The 25160-nt window shown below is 57.3% G+C and overlaps 1 protein-coding gene and 1 pseudogene across 2 annotated transcripts in view; one reads left to right on the forward strand and one right to left on the reverse strand.

The window, feature by feature from the left end:
* The window catches only part of LOC311511978 (leukocyte immunoglobulin-like receptor subfamily A member 2), an 873498-nt pseudogene that overhangs the window by 815001 nt on the left and 33337 nt on the right, over positions 1–25160 (forward strand). The window lies entirely within an intron of this gene.
* LOC311511888 (uncharacterized protein) lies at positions 1628–5449 on the reverse strand. The gene is made up of 4 exons (XM_084612819.1): positions 5352–5449; positions 4400–4759; positions 2917–3456; positions 1628–2493 (listed from the first exon to the last, which is right to left on the reverse strand). Exons 1-4 carry the CDS (start codon positions 5356–5358, stop codon positions 1667–1669), a joined length of 1734 nt encoding a protein of 577 aa, XP_084468945.1. The 5' UTR covers positions 5359–5449; the 3' UTR covers positions 1628–1666.

The raw sequence follows: 25160 nt of genomic DNA on the forward strand, positions 1-25160 counted from the left end.
ACCTTTTTTTATTTGCCGCTCCCTAAAAAAAGGTAAAATGGAGAAGCAGACCCCTTGGGAAATCTTAGGCACAGTCTAGGACCCACCAGGGGTCTGCAGATCAGAGGTTGCAAACCACTTGTCTCAATCCCCTAAACCCAGGGCTGCCGCTCTAGAATTTTTAAGAGCAGGGGTTTTCCATCATGTCACGCATTCCCTGCCCCACTCCGTGATGAGAAAAAAAATTGATGCACCAGCAAACAAAAACAAACCCAGGCTGTGAGACTTGCAGCCGCTAGCTCTGTAGACGTCACCTTAGAGCAGTGCTGCGAGTGAGCTTGATGGAGCACGATCCCACTTCTGAAACCATTTCACGCTCAACTGTCTCTGCGCCAGCCGGCATCTCCCTTGGTTGGAGAAGTTGCTCGAGGGAACTCGGCACCGAGCCAGCCTGGTCATCTCCCTGCAGCACATGCAGTCCCCATGGGTTATGTGAAGGAGCCTGCAGTGATGACTTAGCCTTGCTGGGTTCTAGGTTCTGCAAGCCAAGAGCCACTCTGCTCTAGCACCTTTAAGAGGGATTTCCCCCTCTGTGATGAGAAAAATGCCGCAGAAAGGAGCGGATCATTCAGGAAGCAAATTTTATTAGGAGAACAACTGGAGATTCATCAAATAAAATATGAGAAGATTCCCCTGGAGGGGTGGGAATATTTAAATAATTGTTTACTTTGCTCAGGGCCATGATATGGCTCTGGAGCAGCCATAGACCCTCTCCTGCCAGCCCCCCATAACACTGGGTATGTGGATCCTCCCACCAAAACAGATTGGGGGCTAGATCCCCAGAGAATGGAGGGGGTTCTAGAGTCCTCAACCCACAACAAAATGGAGCATGTTCCAGATTCTCCACCAGAATCAGTGCTACATTCCTCAGGACCCCACATAATCGAGGGGGTTATAGATTCAGCAAACTGGAACAGGTTCTAGATCCCACTATGTCCTGACAAAACAGACTGCGTTCCAGATGCCCCGCACCAGAATCTAGCTGGTTCTAGATTTCCCTCCCTCTCCCACCAAGTGGAGCATGTTCTAGACCCCCTTTCCCAAACCAAGTGAGTTCTACATTCAACAGATTTCCCGACTGGTGAAGCTTCCACTACGCTAGGTTGGGTTCTAGACCTGCCCCAGCCCCTACTAGAAGAGGGTGGGTTCTGGATCCACCCCAGATGGCTGAATCCCAGACAGACCCCAGCTTTAAGGGTGATTCCACCTCCCACTCAGACCTGACGGGCTGCCTCACTGGGACACAGCTGCCTTCCACCTCTAGGGGGCACTGGGGCCAATCCAGGCCCAGGCTGGGGCATGGCAAGAATAGGGGGCCATCCACCTACATTTAAACCAGCCTGCTGCCCATCATGAAGACTCCACCCAACCCCACATCAACCCCTGCCCTCTTCTCCCCTTCCCTGCCCACTCCAGATCCGCTCTCAGCTGGTGATGCAGGAGCCAGGGCAGAACCCGGCTCCCTCTCTCCTAGTAGGAGAGAAGCGTTTCTAACTCATGCGGGCGCTTGTCCTACAATCCCCCTCCTACCCAGCTGACCAAGCCCATTGTGTTGTCCCCCCCCCCATGTCAATTTAGTGCCCCCCCCCCATTGCCACACAAATGCTGTCAACTTACAACATCCACCTCACAGAAGGACACAGAGGTTAGGTTTGCCCTTGAGTGGCTTCCTCTTACTCCCCATAGATGGGGGGCGGAGCGGGGAGATATGGGGCAGACGGGACTCTGGCTTGATGGCCGCCCATGGTGCCCCCCTGTCCTCCCAATGTTTGTAGGGGGATGCCAAGCTGGGCTCACCCAGAGGCAGGGGCCTGAAGGGTGGTCTTTCCCTGGCAGAATCCGCGGTGCCAGGGACGTCTTGGATGGGGGACCAGGCTGGCTCAGGGGAGACCACAGCCATCAGAGGATGGCCGCCAGACATGGGTCCTGGCAAAGTTGGGGAACAGGACGGCTCTGGGCTGGGACAGCTTGCAGAGCTGGGGGCAGAGTTAAGGCCGTAGAGGACGGCATCCGTGGCAGCCACATCGTCCAGGCTCAGCGCTGGGGTGGGACCCCAGGGGGAACCTGCGGGGGAGAGGGCTACCGAAGATGCCAGAGCCAATGGCAGGGGGAGCTCGGCCCCCAGTTCAGATGGCACAGAACCAGCAGCTGGTGTAGCAATGGCGACGCCCTCCATGACATCAGTCTCCTCAGTGATGGGCCCCATGGCTCCATGCTCCCATCCCATCCCCAGTGACCAGGGGGCTGCTGAGGCAGCGGGGGATACAGGGATCTCAACTGGGGCCCCCAGTGCCACTCTGTGCCCTGGGGGAGGGCTGCAAGGAACAGGGGGCTGCTCTGGGCCTGCAGGAACCAAGGTGGCCTCTGGGGAGCTGGCAGAGATGGAAGGCGATGGACAGACCACATCGGGGCTGGCAAGAGCGGCGACGGCCTCTGGCAGAGATGGGGCGAGACCTAGACACGAGAGAAGGGAATTCACTCAGTGACTGGGAAGTTTAGAGAGGGAGAGCATGCCCCCTACTGAGCCCCCGACCCACTGTTGAGCCCCCCGCTCCACTCCCTGCAGCACGGCACCCTCTGCTGAACCCTCCACCCCACACCCCGCCACACAGCTGAGGTGCCCTACCCCACTCCCTGCCACACGGCACCCCCGCTGAGCCCCCCGCCCCACTCCTTTCAGCCTAGCGCCCCCTGCTGAGCCCCCCGCAGCCCAGGCCCCCTGGCCCTGCTTAGCTCCATCCCGCTCAAGCCCAGCCTGACCCACAGGCGAGGACTCCTCCCCGGACTCATAGCTCAAGCTGCAGAGGCCCTCGCTCCCCAGGTTCGATCCCTGGGATGGTCCTTCTCCCCCCACCCCGCCCGACTCCCAGCACGTACCAGTCTCCTCGCTGGGGAGCTCCTGGGGGCAGACCGGGAAGAGCATCGTCTGCACCCCCCAGCCCTCCACCCTGACAACCCCCGGCATGGCCGCCAGCTGCTCCTTCGCCGAGGCCGTGCTGTCCAGGGGGAAGGGGTGGCTGTAGGCGGCGCCGTAGGCCTGGCGGAAGCGGAAGAGGGAGATGCCCCCGGGGTGGCCCCGCAGGACCCATGCCACATTCTGCTCCAGCTCAGCCCGCTCGGCCATGAGAGGGTCCAGCTGGGGGCTGGCTGGGCGGGTGGGGCGGGGCAGCCGGCTGGGGGCCTGCGCGGGGCTATTCAGGGCTGCCCCCTGGTACGCTGCCAGACCCCGTGACTGGTTGGTGAAGATTAGCAGGGGCGGCTGCCGGGGGGCGGCCACAGGAAGGCGGGAGCTGGGGAAGCGGCTCAGCGAGACAGCTCGGGGCAGCCAGGTGCTGGCTTGGTGGCCGGGGGCAGATCCGGCCGGCGGATGGTCCGGGGGTGCAGCCAGGCGGTGGCAGGAGTTCCAAGGCCTGGGAGCTGGAGGGAGAGGAGAGAGATGCCCGGTGAGATGCTGCCACCCCCGTTAGGATGCACGAGCCCCTCTAGGGGGCGCCAGTCACACTGAGCCGGACCCCTTTGCAATGCACCCGCTTCGCATGGGAGCTGTTGTAAGCCAGGGCAGATTTTGCACCGAGCCGAGGCTCCCTCTAGGGGCGCTTGGGCCCCATAGCACAGGCCTGGGTCTTTCAGCTTCATCACTCAAGACTTGCGCAAAGAATCGGGGGCGGGGGTGGGAGAGGGGTCCAAGTTCACTCCCAACTTGGGTGGGGGCAGTGTTCAATTTCCCACCAGCCTCGATTCCCCAGGCACAGTGTCGCTCCCTGGGACCTGGCGCCCGCATTCAAGGCAGAGATTCCCAGTGAGGGGGGTTTCCTGCGTCCCCTTTGCAGACAGCTCTGTACCAGGCCTGTTTAAATGATGCCCGTCGGTGATTCAGGGTACCCCCAGGCACCCCATCATTGATTTCACCTGCCCCAAAGCAGAGGCAGGACCAGACGGTTTGCCTTGTTACAGCAAGTTGACACGCTCCACCCCAGAGACAGCGGCATTCTCAGGGCTGAACTGTGCCCTCCAGCCAGAGGGCATCAAAGCCAGAGCTGCGGTTAAGCTTTGCAATCTGCAGGCAAAAGTTATTCTGCCATTTTCGAGGGGGAGAGGGAGAGAATTTGCCCAAGGTAGATGGCAGAACTGGGACCAGAGCCTTGTTCTCATCACTAGACCCCTACTCCCCTCCCTGAGCCAGGGAGAGGACCCAGGAGTCCTGACACAGATCTACCCTGAAAATCACTGATGCACCTAGTAGTGTAGACAGCACCTGTAATGCTACCCCAACAAAGGGAAGGGCAAGGTGACACAGCCACCACATGCAGTTCCCACTCCCCCCAGTAGGGGGCAGCCCGCCCACAACCCATGACCACACCTGCTTTAGGAGCCCCTGGGTGCTGCCGTTCGGGTGGCGCCTCCTTGTGGATCCGGGGGTGATGGCGGCGTCTCTTGGGGGGCTTGGTCTCCGGCAGCAGGTCGCAGGCTGCGTGCCGGCACCTGACCCACGGTTCCTTGCCCTCCTCGTCCAGGACCACCAGCTCCTTCAGGTCACCCAGCAGCTGGGGCAGCGAGCGGTAGCCGTGCCGGGGCAGATCCAGGCGCCGGCCATGGTGCTGGTGGAAGAGCCTCCCCAAATCCCGCAGGGGGATGCCCCCCGGGTGGCTCAAGAGCAGCTCCAGCACAGCCCCATTGAGGGTCAGCTGCGAGCCGGGATCCAGCCGCCCCCCGGCAACAGCTGGAAGGAGAAACAGCTGTTGGGGGGCTCAAAGGGCACCAGATGGGAGGACTTTACCCTTCACTGGCCACCCAGGGGACTCTCTCATAGCAGAGGGTTGGGCCTGGGCACAGCCGGGATACCGGGGAGATGGGCCCCTGCTCCGAGTGGGAGAGAAATTCCCTGCCCACAGTGGGACTGCAGGTCAGGACTAGAAGAAAAGGAGGACTTGTGCCACCTTAGAGACTAACCAATTTAGTCTCTAAGGTGCCACAAAGTCCTCCTTTTCTTTTTGCAAATACAGACGAACACGGCTGCTACTCTGACACGGGTCAGGACTAAGGCTCTCGTCAGCAGTGGGCAACTCGGGGCAGGGGCAGCCCCCGTCCCCAGAGACACTAGGCCCCACTCCCCTCCCAGAGCAGGGGAACGGGACCCAGGCATCCTGGCTCCCAGGCCCCCTGCTCTAACCACTAGCCCTAACTCCCCTCCCAGAGCCGGGGAGAGAACCCAGGAGTCCCAGCCCCCTCCCCCCCACTCTAACCACTAGCCCCCACTCCCCTCCCAGAGCCGGGGAGAGAACCCAGGCGTCCTGGCTCCCGCCCGGTCTTACCTGCCATAGCCTCCGGCTGGAAGCCCTCCGGGAGGGGAGGGGACAGGGCGCAGCTGAGCTCGCCCGTGGGGACCTTTGTAGCCAAGGTTCCTCGCCCCGCCCCCTCCCGGCTGAGGCTGGGCTCCTGTTAACCCTTTGGATGCTGTCACAAAACTGCGCAGTAGAGGCGGGGAGCCAGGACTCCTGGGCTCTCTCCCCGGCTCTGGGAGGGGAGTGGGGGCCAGTGGTTAGAGTGGGGGCTGGGAGTCAGGACTCCGTCCCCGGGTCTGGGAGGGGAGTGGGGTCCAGTGGTTTTGGAGGTGGTGGTGGTGGGGCTGGGAGCCAGGACTCCTGGGTTCTATTCTCCGCCAGTGTTTTGGGCAAGTCATGTTACCTCTCTGCTAGCCCGCCTAGATGTAGGGCCCCCCAGTGAGCTCCCCACCCTGGTCCCTACTGCACGGCGCCTCAACAGTCTATTATCCCTTAGGGAGCGGGGGGCAGGACCATCCCCTCCAGTTTATTCCCCATCCTCGGGTAACCCAAGGTACCCCCTCGGCACCTAGATTGGTCCATCCGTACCACAGTCTTTACTGGGGCAAGAGTAGACAAAGGTAGGAAAGGAGCCCAAGCGGCCGGGCATGGTGTTGCCCCAGGGCAGCCAGAGCCTCCCTGCTCCTCATCCAGCCTTTTCTTTCCTGTCCAGTTCAGGCACGGTGCGCCCCCCCATATGCCCTCCCTGCCCCCAATAGATCCCTGTCCAGCTCCCTGCCACCCCCACCCCAGGCACTCCTTGTGCCCAGATTGCTGGGTCACACCCACCCACGCTGCCCTTCCCTGATCCCAGCCAGGATTGGCAAGTGCCCGGGTCCAAAGGTACCCTGGGAGGCTGGGAACTAGCTGCTGAGAGGAAAAGCGGGGAGCAATGCCCAGCCTTCAAAATAGAACCCAGGAGTCCTGGCTCCCAGCCTCCCACTCACTCTAGTCACAAGACCCCAGTCCCCTCCCAGAGCCAGGGATAGAACCCAGGAGTCCTGGCTCCCAGCCCCCCTACTCTAACCACTAAACTCCACTCCGCTCCCTGAGCCAGGGATAGAACCCAGGAGTCCTGGATCCCAGCCCACCTGTTCTAACCCATTAGGCCCCAATACTCCACTGCTGCACTAGGGGGTGCTATGCTGCAGGGGAAGGGGCTCAGTGGAGGGGCAGTCTCCCCTGGCCGTCACTGCTGGCCCTGATACCCCAGTGCACTGCTTGGGGGCGCTGTGCTGCAGGGAGTGGGGGCTCTCCCCTGGCCATCAGTGCCGGCCCCAGTGCTAAGTAAAGTCCTGCAGAGAGAAATCCTACAAAACCCTGTGCAACAATTACAGCCGTGGCCATCTTCACATCCTCCCCGGTGTTCTCGGCTCCGATAGGCCTCTCAGTAGACAAGCGTCGCTAGCGGGATGGTTCCTCCTGGGGTTTCCCTTGGGTCTTCCCTCTTTGATATTGTAGCCCTGACTACACCTGACACATAAGAACGGCCACACTGGGTCAGACCAAAGGGCCATCTAGCCCAGTATCCTGTCTGCGACAGTGGCCAGTGCCAGGTGCCCCATTGGGAATGAACAGAACAGGGAATCAGAGAGTGATCCATCCTCTGTAGTTCTCCCAGCAAACAGAGGCTCGGGACACCATCCCTGCCCATCCTGGCTAATAGCCATTGATGGACCTATCCTCATGAACTTATCTAGTTCTTTTTCAAACCCTGCTATAATCTTGGCTTTCACAACATCCTGTGGCAAGGAGTTCCACAGGCTGAGTGTGCGTTGCATGAAGAAATACTTCCTCTTGTTTGTTTTAAACCTGCTGACTATTTATTTCATTGGGTGACCCCAAGCTCTTGCATTATGAAAAGCAGTAACCAACACTTCCTGATTTACTTTCTCCACACCAGTCATGGTTTTACAGACCTCCATCATATCCCCCCTGAGCTGTCTCTTTTCCAAGCTGAAAAGTTGTAATCTCTCCTCATACAGAAGCCGTTCCAGACCCCTCATCATTTTTGTTTCCCTTTTCTGAACCTTTTCCAATTCCAGTCTAATTTTTTTGAGATGGGGCGACCACATCTGCACGCAGTATTCAAGGTGTGCGCGTACCATGGATTTTGTCACGGAGTGTGGGTCCCAGGTCACCACTCCCCGTCCCCGCTGCGTCACAGATTTATATAGAGGCAACATGATATTTTATGTCTTATTATCTCTCCCTTTCTTAATGATGCCCAACCTTCTGCTGGCTTTTTTGACTGTCGCTGCACATTGAGTGGAAGTTTTCAGAGAACTCTCCGCACTGACTCCCAGATCTCTCTCTTGCCTGGTAACAGCTAATTGAGGCCCCATCATTGTATATGTAGAGCTGGGATGATGCTTTCCAACGTGCATCACTTTTCATTCATCAACATTGAATTTCATCTGCCAGTTTGTTGCCCAGTCACCCACTTTCGGGAGATCCCTTTGTAGCTCTTGGCAGTCTGCCTGCAACTTAACTAACTTGAGTAGTTTTGTATCATCTGCAAATTTTGCCACCTCACCGTTTATGCATGAAGGTGTGTCACGGACTCACAGGCCCCTGCAAGCTCTCTCGGCTCTGTAGGATCCCCGGGATGAACTCCCCTCCGTCTGACAGCCCTTCTCAGGGTTCACTCTCTGTTGGGGGCTAAGCCCTGGGTTCCACCATCTCCTGGAACTGCACCTCTCAGAGCCTCCAGCCCGCCTGGCTCCCTTTGTGAGCCCCCTTGGGGGGTCCCCTTGCTCTGGCTACCTGGGGCCACCCCCACCAGATGGAGCGATGCCCCCCGATCTCCAGTCTGCAGGGACTCTCAGCCAGCGTAAAACAGGAGGGTTTATTGTATGGCCGAACCCAGCCTCGGCAGTACTCAGGGGCCTCGGGGCTGGCCAGTCTCAGCACCTTCCAGCTGGTCTGTCCCAGTCCAGGTGTGTCTGTCCCAGTCCAGGTGCAGCCAGACCCCTCTTTGTCCCCAGTCCAGAAGCAACTTCCTTCCAGCTGATCCCCCTATATCACCTTCCCCACAGCCCCTCCTCCGCCCTGCGTCTTCCTTCCGCACAAACAGATCACCGGGGCCCTCTCTCTTCCGTCCTTTGTCCTCCCACTGGCCAGAACTGCCCGGCTCCCAACACAGGCTGGGCCTCTGGGTCACCAGTTGCTGAGATCTATCATGTCCAGGCCGTTGTCTGGGGTCCAGGCTGCTAGGTGAGATCACACCTGGCCCTCTGTACCGGCAAACCCTCACTCCCACCACCTCGTGACACACACGGCAGCGCACAGGGGAAACTGAGGCACGCACAGTACTCATGCACAACACGAAGAAAATGCCCCGCTTCGTCACAAGGCGTCAACCCGCTTTTCCTTAGCTGCACTTCCACACCCCATGATTATTGGTCTGCCCTGTTTTTCATAGGTTGTTTGTAGTTCCTTTTCGTCTCACGTGCAGCTACGCATGGCAGGTACCCTGCGGTCAGGACAGACATTTAAAGATGTTACAATCAGGCGGCAGTTGGTTTTGGACAATATCGTGTGTCTATTGCAATCCATTTTCCCATAACCTCACCTGTTGGCACAGCTTATGCCGTAACCTTTGGTCTTAGCGGTTATTGCTAGGTCACGCAATCATCTTAAGCCTCTGGCCTAGTCTGGCGAAGCTAAAATCGTACAGATCTCAGCCTGTAGGTCTTGCTATTAACCGTGCTTTACTAATACCTAATACACACTCCTCACGCCTTCTTATCTATCCTATACTGCGCTAATCCTACAACTCCAGTCTAAGGAGCATCCGTTGATTGTATAGGAAATAACAAATCCATTGGCCGTACCATCACATAATACACTGAGAAACGGAGGATATGAAGGCTCCACACATAATCGGGGTGTAGTGAGCAGAGCGGCCTCCCTCTGGACTTGAGAGCAAGGGACCACTATATTTCCCCTGGTGGGAGGAGCCAAATGTGCCCCGCCCCCTTCCCGGAAGTACCGGGGCGGGGCAGGAAGTATAAAGGGAGGGCCCTGCAGGGGAAGGAGGCAGATGTCTCCAGCCTGCTGCTGAATGAAGAGCTGACTCTGTGCTGTGCCCTTCCCCTGGGGGAAAACGAACCCTGGAGATGTGGTGCCAGGATTGTCGTCTGCAGTGTACCCCACGGAGACAAAGGACCCCTGGACTGCGGAACCCGCCCGCCCCCCACCCACCCAAGCTGTGGTAGGAAGTAGCCCAAGGACACCAGACTTTTGCCTGGTTTTGTCGCCGGAGCACAGGCTGGTGTGATTGGGTAGGATCCCCACTGACCCAGTTGTGGCACTTCATATTCTTAAGTGAGATATGCTTTTGATATGAATATGGCATTACTAAGTTGTATTTTATGCAAGATGGGTCATGTAAGATATCATTGGAAAGATTATGATTTACTGAACATGATTATCCTGTTTGTATTCATGGTTCATTTCTGTATCAGTCAATATTCCTAACTGTAATGTACCAATTACAAAAATGTTTGCACCTGAGGAACGCCCACACACAAAATGCCATGAGTCTGGCTGGTTGGCCAATGATCCGTTAGGGGGAACAATAGGATTTTGAAGATGCTAATCTCCCACCTTCCTCAGATGTTTCCTGGGATGCTGCAAACAACCTTTGACTTATGGCTGCTTTGACACGGCAGGGTCATGTGATAATATCACCTGGTACTGGACTCCATCTTGGACTGATAGTAGTTTTCCACTTGTAGGAGGTGGGGATCAAACTGGGAAACAAAGGATTCCCCCCTTATGTAAATCCTATTTAAGGCTGGGGAGTGAGATAATCAGGGTTGGTTCTTCACTGAATCCCTGCCCAAGCTGACTGCTGAAAACACCTAAAACTGATCTGGGGAGGAAAGGACTGAACCCAGGCTAGAAGGTGTTTGGCCTGTGAAAGAAATACCTGGAGCTTCAAGTTGCAAGCAAGAGGAATTTGTCTTCAAGAAACTCTGCAACCTGCTGAAAACAACATTGAGGGTGAGAAATTACTGCTTGTAGCCAGTTTCTACTGTGTATTAAACTATAGTTTGCATGTTTGTTTTATTTGCTCAGTAATCTGCCTTTGATCTGTTTGCTATCCCTTAAAATCACTTAAAATCTATCCTTTGTAGTTAATAAACTTGTTTTGTTGTCTCAAAACCCAGTTTGTGGAAGTCATTACTGGGGGGGTGGGGGGACAACGCTGTGCATATCTGCCTCCACATTGAGGGAGGAGGCAAATTTCAATTAGCTTATGCAGTACAGTTCTCTGTGCAGCGCAAGACAATACAGTTTTGGGTTTGTACCCTGAGAGGGTGTGCACCTGAGCACAGGTCAATTCCTTAGCTGAAAGCTTTCCTATGCAGGGCTGGTTTCAGTGTCTGTGTCTTTCTGCAGCTGGGTGTGTCCCTACCTGTGTGTGTGTGTGCTGGAGAAGGCTTGAGGGCCTGGCTCTGCAGGACAGGGTGAGGGATCCCAGGCTGGTGGAAGGGGTGGGCTCTGTGGTACCTCAGTACATCAGGTGGCATCCCCAGAGTGGGGGACAACCTGTCACACCAATGTTGGAACCATTCACCGTTATTTACTCCTTGGGGAATTCTGTGCATCTGCGAATGCGCAGAATTAATCTGTCCCGCATAATCTTGATTTTTCCCGCAAAAAATATATTCTGGCTGAGAAGTGCTGCAGTTCCGCCTTTTGCCCCCCGCAGAGGCTGCTGTGGGGCCAGAGCAGCCAGCTGCGGCCGGGCGCTGCCAGCCCCTGGGGGAGTGGCTCTCGCTGGGCAGAGAAGGGGAGTCTGTCTGAGGCCGCTGGTGCGGAGGGAGACTTTGAACTGGGGAACACGCACGCCGTGACCTGGCCGCAGGGCCGAGTCACGAAGAGGCAGCAGAAGCTGCTGGAGAGCGAGAGAGGCGGAGGGATGGCAGGCAGCCGCGGGAAGGGGCGTCGAGCCGTTCCCCAGAACGACCAGCAGGAGGCACGTGGCGCGTGGAGCACCCCGTCACCGAACTGTTCCAAAGCCGACAGAGGTGCTGCACGTAGGGAAGAAAAACCAAGCGCAGCAGGGCAGGGTGGGGGCGAACGGGCCTGGCAGCAGCTCGGCGGAGACAGATCGGGGAGTTGGGGTGGATCACGCCCTCAGCATGAGGCAGCCATGCGATGCCGTTGCAAAACCAAAAGCAAAGGCAGCTTTAGGATGCATTAAGAGAGGGGCAGCGTGCGAGTCCCGGGCGGTGCGAGTCCCGCTCTGCTCGGCGCTGGGCAGGCCGGGAGTGCTGCGTCCAGCTCCGGTCACCGCTGTGCGGAAAGGATGTGGAGAAACTGGAAAAAGGATCCAGAGGCGAGCGACAACGATGATCAAAGGGCGGGAATGCAGCCATGTGAGCAAAGGCTGGAGGAACCGGGCATGTTTAGTTTGGAAAAGAGGAGATTAAGTGGGGTTATGATCGTGGTCTTCAAATACTTGAAAGGCTGCCATAAAAAAGATTGAGAAAAGTTGTTCCCTTGTGGGGGGGCTGTGCCTGCGGGCGAGAGCTGCGTGGAGCTGCTTGTTTGCCTCCGCATAGGAGCCGGACCTGCAGCTGGCCGCTTCCGGGGGGGCTGCGTGGTCTGCGGTGCCAGGAGAGGTAGGAAGCCTGCCTCAGCGCCCCTGCTGCACCACTGACCGGGAGCCACACGAGGTAAGCCAGACCTGCTTCCTGCACCCTAACCCCTCATCCCCAGCCCCACTCCAGAGCCTGCACTCCCAGCCCAGAGCCCTGACCCCCTCCCACACACCAACCCCTTGCTCCGGCCCAGAGCCCCCTCCCACACCCTGGACCCCTCATTCCCCGCTCACCCCACAGCCCTTGTCCGCGGGGAAGGGGACCCCTTTGGAGCAGAAGCTTCACCCAAGCATTGCAGCTGCTGCTTCCAGACCCAGGCTCCCTGCTCAAGTACGGCCTGGTCTAACCGCTCGGCCCGGGGCTGGGGGGATTTCCAGCCCTGCCCACCAGGTCAGATGCCATTACCCACGCCCAGGGGGCATGGGGAACACAGGGGGCTCAGCACCCACTGGACCCCATTCTCCTTTCAGGGCCAAGGATAGAACCCAGGAGTCCTGACTTCCACCCCCTCCCTGCTCTAACCAGTAGACCCCACTCCCCTCCCAGAGCCAGGGATAGACCCCATGAGTCTTGACTCCCAGCCCCCCTGTTATGCCCCCTGGACTCCAAGAAAACTCAGCCCTAGAGAGGAGAGGCCCCCTGCCCTATTTCCCGCCCCCCTGAGCCAGCCAGGCCCTGCCCTGGGGCTGGATGGGAGCCTGCGCCCCCTAGAGGGGAAAGGGTTCGTGCCCCATTCCCACCCCCCTGAGCCAGTCAGTCCCTGCTCTGGGGCCAGCAGACCCCCCCCATATCACCTTCCCCTACAGCCCCTCTCCTCCGCCCTTTGTCTTCTGACCCAGCTAAACAGGCCACCTGGGTCTCCTCTCTTCTGTCCTTTGTTCCTCCCTGGCTGGAATCAGCTGGTCAGGCCCCCGGGGTCCTCCTTCCTTGGCCCTTTGTCCTCCCAGTGGCCAGAACTGGCTACTCCCGGTCACTAGTCACTGGGGTTCCCCATCTCCAGGCCGTTGTCCGGGGTCCAGGCTGCTAGGTGACGTCACACCTGGTCCTCTCTCCAGTCCCGAGCCCCCCTGCTTCCCAGCTGGGCATCTGATATCACCGGCCCCAAGCCCTCGATCTGTCCATTGTCTTCTCTCCAGGTAAACAGGGTCGCCTAGGCCCCCCTCTCCCCTCTTCTGTCCTCTGGCCCCTCTGGCCGGAACCGGCCGGTCCGGTCACCGGGGTCCTCTCTTCACAGCCCATTGTCCTCCCACTGGCCGGACCGGCTGTGACTCCTGAGCTGGGCCTCCCGGTCACCAGTCGCTGGGGTCTCCGATCTCCAGGCCATTGGCCGGGGTCCCAAGTTCCCTCGCGGGTCCCCTGTACCAACCAACTCCCTCTCCCATCACCTTGTGAAACCAATAACACCCAGGGAAACTGAGTCCCACCCCCTCTGCATGCAGCCATTGAAAAAACCAAGAAAACCCCCCACTTTGTCAGATCTCTTCCCCCTTCAAGTCTGAACTGAGCGGGGTCACTTAGCCAGTCACCTGGGGAAGTTCAGGGCCCTCGCCCCATGATAAAGCATTAGCTTAGATGTCCTGTGCGGAGGGAGGCCAGGCCTGAGGCCTGGAGAGTTTCCTGTGCTGGATTCAGATGCTCAATAAACCCTCCTGTTTTACGCTGGCTGAGAGTCGCTCCGGGCTAGAGAACAGGGGGGCATTATTCCCTCTGGGAGTGGGGACCCCGGGGGTCCAGAGCGAGGGGACTCCCTGCTGAGGCCCAGGGCAGAGACAGGCATGCTAAGGCTCAGAGAGGTGCGGTTCCAGGAGGCAGAGGGGCCTAACCCCCGAGAGAGAGTGGACCCCTGAGAAGGCACCGAAGGGGGTTCCCCCCAGGGAGTGTATGGGGCCAAGAGTGGGCACATCCTGTGAGTCCGTGACACACCCCAATTTTGGTCACGGATTTCTTCTCCCCCATTTCTCCCGTGTCCCAGGCGGGCCCCAGCCCAGCCCGTGGGTTCTGTCTGGCGGCCGCTCGGGTTGGACTAATCCCGTCTTTCTGTCTCGCCAACTTTCCCCCCAACGTTCATTCATCCAGGTTCTCATGAAGCTGCTTGAACTTCTCACTCACCTTCGTCGGTTGAACCCACCACGAGGGGACATTGGGAGGCTCTGGTATCACAGCCTCCCCTGAGGTGGGGAGATTTGGGGGGCAGGAGAGAGGGAAGCTCTGGGGGTTTGTACAATAGAAATACAGGGCCAGGGAGGTCTAGGGAGAAAGAGGGAGAGAAAAGGGGCTTCGCTACAGAGAGAGGAGGGGGACAGAGACCTGGGGGGCAGGAAGTGCCGTTATTCCATCACCAGGACCAGATGCAGCATCCCCACACAGAGGGGGCTAGGGGCTCTGTCTTAGGACGCCGGGTGGCCTGGCTCAGGGCTGGGCGATGAGCCCTGATAGGTACTACTGGGGGGATTTAGGGCCAAACGCACCCTGCCCAGTGCGGCCCTGGATGGGCGGGGAACGACCTAGATCCTAGAGGGGAGGCTGTAACCGAGGGGTGGCTGGTTTAGAGTTGATGGAGACCCCTGGCAGGAGCTGGCTGCGAAGCGGCAGGTGGCAGATGGGTGGGGTGACCGTGGCTGTGAAATGCTGGGTACTGGCCCTAAGGAAAGGGAGCGGGCAGAGTGGGAAATCCAGCCGGGAAAGGGTTAGTTATTGAGTGCTTGGCCCCACAGTGCCCCGGGCTCCCCACAGGCACAGGCGGTGCTCTCCCTGTGATGCTGTATGGAGTTTGGGGGACGTGTGAGGATATTATGAATACCAATATTGTAAAATTGCAATGAGTTATGATATGCCTTGTAAGGTATCTGCAAAAATGTTATAATTTGCCAGGTATGATAATCTCGTTTCTGTGTTTGTATCACCTTTGTATTGTAAGCTATATTATAGTATGTCTGTAGTTCCAAACTTGTGTTGTGTATCTGGATGACACCCCCAGATAGCCTGGCATCAGCACTGCCTAGCCTGCTTGACGGCCCATCAAGGGCCATCAGCTATACAACTGACCCACTGAGAGAAGGCAAGGGATACACCTTATGACTCAGCAAGGCATGCAGTAGGGATTTCCCTACACCCCCTGTGAATTTCCCTAACACCTCCCCAGTTGTGAACTAGTTATGTGCAGTGTTGCCAATTTAATCACTGGTTGGAAATTTGAATTGAAATTGAAACATTAATACACACTTTGAAAGCCTATCCAGTATATGATAGAATCATAGAATATCAGGGTTGGAAGGATGTCTGCTCTCACCGTCCTCTTCCTCGGTAAGTATCGGAGACAGCCAGGGCGTGTGTCTATGTGGGGGGTGGATCTGAGACCAGGGCATGTGCTCATGGAGGGGTGGATCTGAGATCAGGGTGTGTGCCCATGGCGGGGTGGGGTGGAAATGAGACCAGTGTGCAGGATCCAGTTGCTCTGGGATCTGGTCACTAACGAGCCATCTCCTCTCCAGGCTGCTGGCTAGCTGGGCACAGGGGGCTGTGGGGAGGCGAGTGTCAGTCTGCGGGGAGGACAGTAACATCAAGGATGGAGGAGGGGAACTGAATCCTGAACCTTACCCAAAACTCAACACAAACTCCCCCTGGGCGCGCAGACCCATCCCACCAGGGACTAATGAGGAACCGACCATGGCTCCCGGGGTCTGACAAAGCAGATGGGAATCATCCACTGGTTCAGTGTCCTGCCCCCAAGGCTGGGAAGATTGTGGGGGGTGGGGGGAATGTGGATTTATTTCAGGGAATGTGTATTTTATCTCATACAAACGCTAACAGCGCCCATCCATGGGCTCTAGATCCCCTCGGGGTTACCAAAACGTTCACGGTCAGTGCAGCCCTGGGGGAGAACCCCCCCCAGATCAGCCCCCGCCCCAACACCTCCCTCCCCGGCACTCACAGCCGCCCACCCCACGATCCCAAGGCCTGGGGAAAGGTGGGTCTCTGCGCTGATGGGACGCTCAGAGCCAGGCTCTGTCCTGAGCCCAGCAGAGGGGACAGAGTCACTGGGGGGTTCCCCAGCCGGGGGGAGAAGCAGCCGCTGGAAATTCAGGGCTGAGGGAGGGGGGATCCCTGCCCCCAGAGAGGCTGCAGAACAGGGGGGCCTTTCCCAGGGGGATGTTCCCCCAGCTGACCCCGCTCTGGGGACACACAGAGGAGTCAGGGCTCAGAGGATGCCCAGCTGGCTCCTGCCCCAGCGCTGAATTCACTCCCCACCAACCTGGATAATTAAACCCATAACAAATGCCTGGTCATGGGGCGAGGGGCCCAGTCACTGAGTCACCATTTCAGCCTCTTCCCACCCGGGCCTGGGTGCTGGTTCCGTCCCTCCCCAGCCCCAGCCCACGCTCGATTTCATCCCACAGAGGGAACCGACCCAGCTGGGCCCCAGCAGCCGGATCCCCCCATGACGGAGCCAGAGGGAGAAGGTGAGCAGGAGAAATGGAACAATTCATCCCCCAGGGAACAGGGCTCCCCGCTCCGACGCCCACAGGGCCAGTCGGGCTGTTTGGAGGGGGATGGTCCCTGCAGACAGAGCTGATGGGCTCATTTCTTCTATATAGAGGGTGATAGACAGATCCATGGGGACAGACGGCCACGGGTCGGTGGGAATGTGGGTCCATGGAAAGTAGGGAGGTGGACAGATGGGAGCGTGTTTGGTGAGGGATAGAAGGATGGACTAAAACCTTGTCTACATGAAAACTGGACCTGAAATGACGAATCCCGTGTGGCTCCCAACCGCCCCCCGACGGTAATCTCAGAACAAGTCTGGGCTGTCGGATTAGCCAGCCACCCCCCCCCCCACCGCCGGGGTTTGATACAGCCCCGTTTGGCAGACGAGCTCCCCTTTAGCTCTATAGACACAGGGACGTTCCTCCTCCCAAATAGGAACAGCCACACCGAGACCGGCTCCACAGTGACTCCAGGTGTGAATGGCACCTCCTGGCCTGCCTCTGCTACAGGCAAACAGGAGGAAGTGAGCATCCCCCCCAGGGAGGGAACAGGGCGGGGGGGGTCCCCATTCTTCACCAACTAAAATCCATCCCTCCTCTCCCTGGGACTGACAGTGAAGATCGATGCTGAGTCAGCAGCTGGGGGCAGATCGCTGAGTCGCTGTTTCTTCCCCTCCCCAGGCCCTGGTGTACGCTGGTTCTATTCCCGCAGAGGGAACCGCCCTGATCCAGCCTGGAGCGGCACCGGCTCCCACCTGCCCGAGCAGCGCAGGGCCAGGTACCAGGGCTGGGGCGGGAATCACCGTCCAGCCAGCCCTGGAAACAGCCTTGTGGTGCCCAGGGGCTGGGGTTGGTTGCAGGGAATGACGGGGGAGTGAAGCTGGGTGGGTGAGGCCCAGACTCCACAGGGAGGGGCTCATTGACATGGGGGGAAGGAGAAACAGACCCACTGCCCCTCGCCCACTGCCAGGCCCTCAGCTCCCCGGACGCCTGCTGCCCTGCAGGTCACTGCCTGGGAGCTGTGGGGGGATCCCAGGGGAGGGACGGGGCTGTGGGGGCTGGGCCCTGCTGGGTGCACAGGGGCTGGGGCAATGAGCCCCCTCCCTGGTCCTCATGATCTCCCCCTGGTAATAGGGGTGATCATTATCCAGTATTCCCTCTGCTCTTGCTTGCCCTCCCCCACCCCCCACAGATGTTTTGCTGCCTCTGGCTGCTCCCTGGGCACCACGGGGTTGGGGGAGCAGTGGGTTACGTCCCAGCCTCCCCCAGTGCGCACTGCCTGGCTGTGATTGGCAGCAGCCGAGATACCCCAGGGATGGGCTCACTGCGCAGCAGACAGGCCGGGGCAGAGGCACCTGTGGGCGTAAACTGAGGGGGTCCTACGGGGACAGGGAGCTGGGGTGCTTCCCTGTCGTGGGGGGCCTGGGACCCTGCGTCTCTGACTGTCACAGTCCCCTGGCCAGGCCCTTGGGTGCCGGGTGGCTCAGGGGGGCAGTTCACCCACTCTCTTTGGCCCCCAGCTGCTGATCTCCCCGTCTGAGCCGCCAAGTGACTCTCCCCTTCCCCCAGCAGCAGCCCCCCGGGATGCCCAGCTTTCACCCACGCAGACATCGCCCGCCTGGCGCTGAGCGCCATGGTCCTGCTCATCGTGGGGCTGATCCTGGCTGAGGCCCACTACAGCCGCCCAAGGCTGGTGTCCTAGGTGAGGTGACCCCCACTTCTGTGCCCCTTGCTGCCCCCAGGGGCTGGGTCTAGTGCGACATGGGCCCCTCTAACCTGCCATCTCTCTGCACCCCCAGGAGCCTGGATCCAGCCGTTCAGAGAAGAAAATCTCCCCGGAGGACGAGCTGCTCCCCCTTGGGGGGCTGAAACGCCGGCACAAAACCTCCTGCTCCCAAACACCCCTGCCTCGGTGAATCCCCCCCTCAACAGCTCCTGACCTGACAGCAACACCCCAGGATTGAACCCCAAACCCCGCGATCACCAGCCCCCGCAGCACCAGTTAGAGGAACTGCCCCTGTGCTGGGCTCATTGGGCTCCCCGCAGAGCAGCCCCTGGACAGCGCCAAACGGGCCAGTCTCTGCCCAGGGCTGTCAGTGGACAGCGGGGAGGCTGCATCTTGCATGACACTGGAATAATGGCACTTATTGCCCCCCCCCCACGCTGTTCATCCCCCTCCTGTCTCTGCAGCGGGGTCCCCCAGCCTCTTTTCTCTCCCCCTTTCTCCCTAGACCTCCCCTGCCCTGTATTTCTATTGTGCAAACCCTCAGAGTTTCCTGCTTCCCTGCCCCCAAATCTCCCCACCCCAGGGTGGGCTGTGATACCGGAGCCTCTCAATGTCCCCCCCGTGGTGGGTTTAGCCGACGAAGGTGAGTGAGAAGTTCAGGCAGCCTCACGAGAACCTGGACGAATTAACTTTGTGGGGAAAGTCGGTGAGACACAAAGACGGGATTTGTCCAACCCAAGCGACCACCAGACAGACCCCACGGGCTGGGCTGGGCTGGGGCCCGCCTGGGACATGGGAGAAGTTGGGGAGCAGAAATCTGTGACCCAAAATTGGGGTGTCAGAAACGAGGCCTCATTGGTGGATAAAATATTGCGGGGACGGGCTGTGCCACCCACCTCCCTTTGGGGCCTTGAAGCAAGAGACTCGCTTCACCCTCCTGGCTGCAACCCCCTGTTTCCTGGGCCCCCCAGGCCGTCCTGACACTGCTCCGTGGAGACGTCCTGAGCAGAGTGGCTGGAGAGAGGGACCCTGACACCATCGCTCCTCCCCTGGCTGAACCCCCAACCCAGGAGGAAATGGGGTTGGACTTTTCACAGCTCCACCATCTCCTCTGCCCCCAGGACAGTCACTAGCGTCTCCAGGGCCAGCGGGGAGATGCCCAAACCCGGGGGATTTTCCAGCTAGAGACTCGCTCCAGCGAACGGGGCCGGGGCTGGAACAAACCCCTCGTTTCACACGGCGCCTGCCACGGCTCCCTGGTTCCTGCTCTGCTAGGTCTGTCACAGCCGGTCCCAGGGGTCAATGGGGGGTTTGCCATGGGGCTGAGCAGGCTGTGGGCTCTGGACCCTGCCCCGGCCCGTGATTAACCCTGTTCAATGTGGGGCAGGAGCTGGGGCGTGTTGGCACCTCCAGCCCTTTATTGCGTCTCCATGAACACAACAGGGCCCAGAGTGATTTAGCTGCCAGGCCTCTGGGCCCACCCAAGGCGGGTGTTTGGGGGGAGCCAGCTGGGGGGAGCCGGGAATTTGAGGGAAGTAGGTTGGGGATGTTGGGAGGGGGGTTGGGGGGAGAGGGGTTGGGATGGGTGCAGGAGTTTGAGGATAGACAGGCCCCCCGCAAAGGTCAGAGCCGGGGGCCAGGATTGTTTGGGGGTGTGAGGGGGGAGGAGGCAGACAGTGCCCCCCAGGAGGGAGCTGCCATTTCCACCCCTCGGCAGCTTCCCCTTCTCACTACCCCCCTCCTACTCCTGCCCCCTCAGTCCTGGGTCCCTCACTTTCTTTCCCCTCAGTCTCCTGCCTCCACAACACCATACAACCCCCTCTGCCCCAGGGAGGGAGGTCGGGATGTATGAGGGGATAAGGGATGGGGATAGGGCAGAACGGGGGAGGGGACAGGGGCGTGAGAGGACACAAGGGTGGTGAAGGGACATGGGACAGGGGGCAGAATTGGGGGGATGGGGACCTAATGGGGGGGACAGGGGATGGGACTGTCACGGAGAGCCCGGACAATGCTCTGAAACTGCTCCCTACGATGACAGGCAGGACTCTGGGGAAGTCTCCTCTCTGTGAGCAGCCTGTCTCCAGGGCAAGAAACTCACACGGCTTCCACCTTCCTGGGCCTGACCTCGGAGCATTCAGCATCCCCTGCCCCTCTGTGCGCTTCCCACAGCGGGTCTGCCCAGGCGGGGTCCTGCCCCCCAACTTTGCAGTCAGACGTGACTCTCAGCCCTGGTCTACACTAGGAGCTGAGGTTGAATTTAGCAGCATTAAATCGATTTAACCCTGCACCTTTTTTTCGACTGAAAGGATTCTTAAAACCGATTTCTTTACTCCACCCCGACAAGGGGATGAGCGCTGAAATTGGCCTTGCTGGGTCGAAATTGGGGTAGTGTGGAGGCAATTCGACAGTACTGGCCTCCAGGAGGTATCCCAGAGTGCTCCATTCTGACCGCTCTGGATAGCACTCTCAACTTAGATGCACTGGCCAGGTAGACAGGAAAAGACCCACAAACTTTTGAGTCTCATTTCCTGTTTGGCCAGCATGGCAAGCTGCAGGTGAGTGCAGAGCTCATCAGCAGAGGTGACCATGATGGAGTCCCAGAATTGCAAAAGAACTCCAGCATGGACCGAACGGGAGGTACGGGATCTGATGGCTGTATGGGGAGAGGAATCCGTGCTATCAGAACTCCGTTCCAGTTTTCGAAATGCCAAAACATTTGTCAAAATCTCCCAGGGCATGAAGGACAGAGGCCATAACAGGGACCCGAAGCAGTGCCGCGTGAAACTTAAGGAGCTGAGGCAAGCCTACCAGAAAACCAGAGAGGCAAACGGCCGCTCCAGGTCAGAGCCCCAAACGTGCTGTTTCTATGACGAGCTTCATGCCATTTTAGGGGGTTCAGCCACCACTACCCCAACCGTGTGCTTTGACTCCCTCAATGGAGAGGGAGGCAACACGGAAGCAGGTTTTGGGGACGAGGAAGATGATGATGATGAGGTTGTAGATAGCTCACAGCAAGAAAGCAGAGAAACCGGTTTTCCCGACAGCCAGGAACTGTTTCTCACCCTGGACCTGGAGCCAGTACCCCCCGAACCCACTCAAGGCTGCCTCCCAGACCCACCAGGTGGAGAAGGGACCTCTGGTGAGTGTACCTTTTTAAATAGTGTACATGGTTTAAAAGCAAGTGTGTTTAATGATTAATTTGCCCTAGCATTCACAGCCAGTACAGCTACTGGAAAAGTCTATTAACATGTCTGGGGATGGAGCGGAAATCCTCCAGAGACATCTCCATAAAGAGCTCCTGGATGTACTCCCAAAGCCTTTGCAAAAGGTTTCTGGGGAGGGCAGCCTTATTTCCTCCACCATGGTAGGACACTTTACCATGCCTGACCAGTAGCACGTAGTCGGAAATCATTGTAGAACAAAGCATTGCAGTGTATGTTTGCTGGCGTTCAAACAACATCCTTTCTTTATCTCTCTGTGTTATCCTGAGGAGAGTGATATCATTCATGGTCACCTGGTTGAAATAGGGTGCTTTTCTTCAGGGGACATTCAGAGGTGGCCGTTCCTGCTGGGCTGTTTGCCTGTGGCTGAACAGAAGTGTTCCCCGCTGTTAGCCATGCGGTGGGGAGAGGGGTTAGCCACATGGTGGGGAGAGGCAAAATGAGACCTTGTAACGAAAGCACACGTGCTATGTATGTAATGTTAACAGCAACCGTGAAAGAGTGTACCCATTGTTCTATAAAATGTGTCTTTTTAAATACCACTCTCCCTTTTTTTTCTCCACCAGCTGCATGTGTTTCAAGGATCACAGGTCTTCTCCTTCCCAGAGGCTAGTGAAGATTAGAAGGTGAAAAAAAAGCACTTGCGATGAAATGTGCTCTCTGACCTCATGCTGTCCTCCCACACTGACAGAGCACAGATGAATGCATAGAGGCAGACAACGTTAGAGTGCAGGAAAGCACAAAATGACGGGGAGGAGAGGTGGCAGGCTGAAGAGAGGGCTGAAGCTGAAAGATGGCGGCAGCGTGATTAGAGGAGGCAGGATTCAATGCTGAAGCTGCTGGAGGATCAAACTAATATGGAGCACAGACCACCGCTACAGCCCCTCTGTAACCAACCGCCCTCCTCCCCAAGTTCCATAGCCTCCTCACCCAGACATCCAAGAATGCGGTGGGGGGGCCTCTGGCCACCCAGCCACTCCACCCCAGAGGATTGCCCAAGCAACAGAAGGCTGGTATTCAATAAGTTTTAAAGTGCTGTGTGGCCTTGTCCTTCCCTCCTCCACCACCCGTCCCAGGTTATCTTGGCAGTTATCCCCCTATATGTGTTATGAATTAATAAAGAATGCATGAATGTGAAGGAACAATGACTTTATTGCCTCTGCAAGTGGTGATCGAAGGGGAAGGGGAGGGTGGTTAGCTTACAGGGAAGTAGAGTGAACCAAAATGGGGGGCGGGTTTCATCAAGGAGAAACAAACAGAACTTTCACACCGTAGCCTGGCCAGTCATGAAACTGGTTTTCAAACTTCTCTGATGTGCACGGCGCCCTCCTGTGCTCTTCTAACAGCCCTGGTGTCTGGCTGTGCGTAAGCAGCGGCCAGGCGATTTGCCTCAACCTCCCACCCCAGCATAAATGTCTCCCCCTTACTCTCAGAGATATTGTGAAGTGCACAGCAAGCAGTAATAACATTGGGAATATTGGTTTCGCTGAGGTCTAACTGAGTCAGTAAACTGCATCAACGTGCTTTTAAATGTCCAAATGCACATTCTACCACCATTCTGCACTTGCTCAGCCTGTAGTTGACCAGCTCCTGACTGCTGTCCAGACTGCCTGTGTATGGCTTCATGAGCCATGGCATTAAGGGGTAGGCTGGGTCCCCAAGGATAACTATAGGCATTTCAACATCCCCAAGGGTGTTTTTCTGGTCTGGGAAGAAAGTCCCTTCCTGCAGCTTTTGAAACAGACCAGAGTTCCTGAAGATGCGAGAGTCATGTACCTTTCCTGGCCATCCCACGTTGATCTTGGTGAAACATCCCTTGTGATCCACCAGTGCTTGCAGCACTATTGAAAAGTACCCCGTGCAGTTTATGTACTCACTGGCTTGGTGCTTCGGTGCCAAGATAGGGATATGGGTTCTGTCTATGGCCCCACCACAGTTAGGGAATCCCATTGCAGCAAAGCCATCCACTATGACCTGCACATTTCCCAGGGTCACTACCCTTGATATCAGCAGATCTTTGATTGCGTTGCCTACTTGCATCACAGTGACCCCCACAGTAGATTTGCCTACTCCAAATTGATTCCTGACTGACCGGTAGCTGTCTGCGGTTGCAAGCTTCCACAGGGCTATTGCCACTCGCTTCTCAGCTGTGAGGGCTGCTGTCATCTTGGTATTCTTGCGCTTCAGGGCAGGGGAAAGCAAGTCACAAAGTTCCATGAAAGTGCCCTTACGCATGTGAAAGTTTCACAGCCACCGGGAATCGTCCCAGACCTGCAACACTATGCGATCCCACCAGTCTGTGCTTGTTTCCCGGGCCCAGAATCGGTGTTCCACAGCATGAAGTTGCAGTGGGGGAGGTTTAGATTGGATATTAGGAAAAACTTTTTCACTAAGAGGGTGGTGAAACACTGGAATGCGTTACCTAGGGAGGTGGTAGAATCTCCTTCCTTAGAGGTTTTTAAGGTCAGGCTTGACAAAGCCCTGGCTGGGATGATTTAACTGGGAATTGGTCCTGCTTTGAGCAGGGGGTTGGACTAGATGACCTTCTGGGGTCCCTTCCAACCCTGATATTCTATGATTCTATGATTCTATGAACCTGCCCCATTAGCACCATGATGCCCACATTGCCAGGGCCCGTGCTTTGAGAGAAGTCTGTGTCCACGTCCTCATCACTCTCGTCACTGCGCTGACGTCGCCTGCTCACCTGGTTTCGCTTTGGCAGGTTCTGGTGCTGCATATACTGCTGGATAATGCGTGTGGTGTTTAATGTGCTCCTAATTGCCAAAGTGATCTGAGCGGGCTCCATGCTTGCCGTGGTGTGGCGTCCGCACGGAAAAAAGACGTTGTTGCCGGCACCCAGTGCCGAGAGACAAAACAACAGCAGGGGTTCGTTACCCAGTATGCGTCACCGAATAATCACAACGGGGTGGAGAAGCAGAAAAGTTTATTTGCAGCTGCAAACTAGGTACAGGGAGAATAGAATCTCAAATCCTGCACACCGAGCAGGAAGTTACACAGGCTTTTATACATCCTTTCTTCAGCATACTTATCCAATAACAAGCTGCCCTAAGTATCCATATAGCCAGCCAATCCAGTTACCAGCTAGTTCCCTTGTTCTCTGTATCATTTGTTAAACCATACATAAAGCTGCTTTATTCAGCATTGTTCTTCCATATCTGCCCTGTTTGGCCTTGTTTAGTTTCAGGCAGTCTGACTCTGCAACATATTGTTGCAGATCCTCAGCATAGCTGCTGCGAGTGCCTCCAGGCGAGGGGGCCAAGGACACTTGGGCCTAGTGCGAGGGGGCTTCATCGACACTCGTGGTCTTCCATCCCCTCGAGTTACCTAGTGGCCATGCCCCAGTGTCCCCAACAACTCCCTCCTTTGAGAACACTCAACAGCCTGGGGTCTGAGTTTTCTCACTTGGGCTACTTATTTCTTTACAATAGGACTTTGCATAAGCACTTTGTGATAGCCCTGAAGAGAATGACTTATTAACTTTTGCAAAAGGGCCCTGACACATGAGACTGCACAGCATAATACCATTAATACAAGCAATACAGGAAAGAGAAGTTTCAATAACAGGCTAAATAAACCACCAAGCCAAGATGACAAACCCCAGCCTGAAAACAAGGTTTGCAACCAATCGCTCTCGGGGGCAGTATAGGCAACCTGTGCTCCGGCTCGGGCATGGGCCTCAGCCTGTACCACCTTTTCATAGATCTCATAACTGCTATCATTTACAGATACAC

This window comes from Lepidochelys olivacea (genome assembly GCF_965140295.1).
Source record: "Lepidochelys olivacea isolate rLepOli2 genome assembly, chromosome: 23".
NCBI classification, from domain to species: Eukaryota; Metazoa; Chordata; order Testudines; family Cheloniidae; genus Lepidochelys; species Lepidochelys olivacea.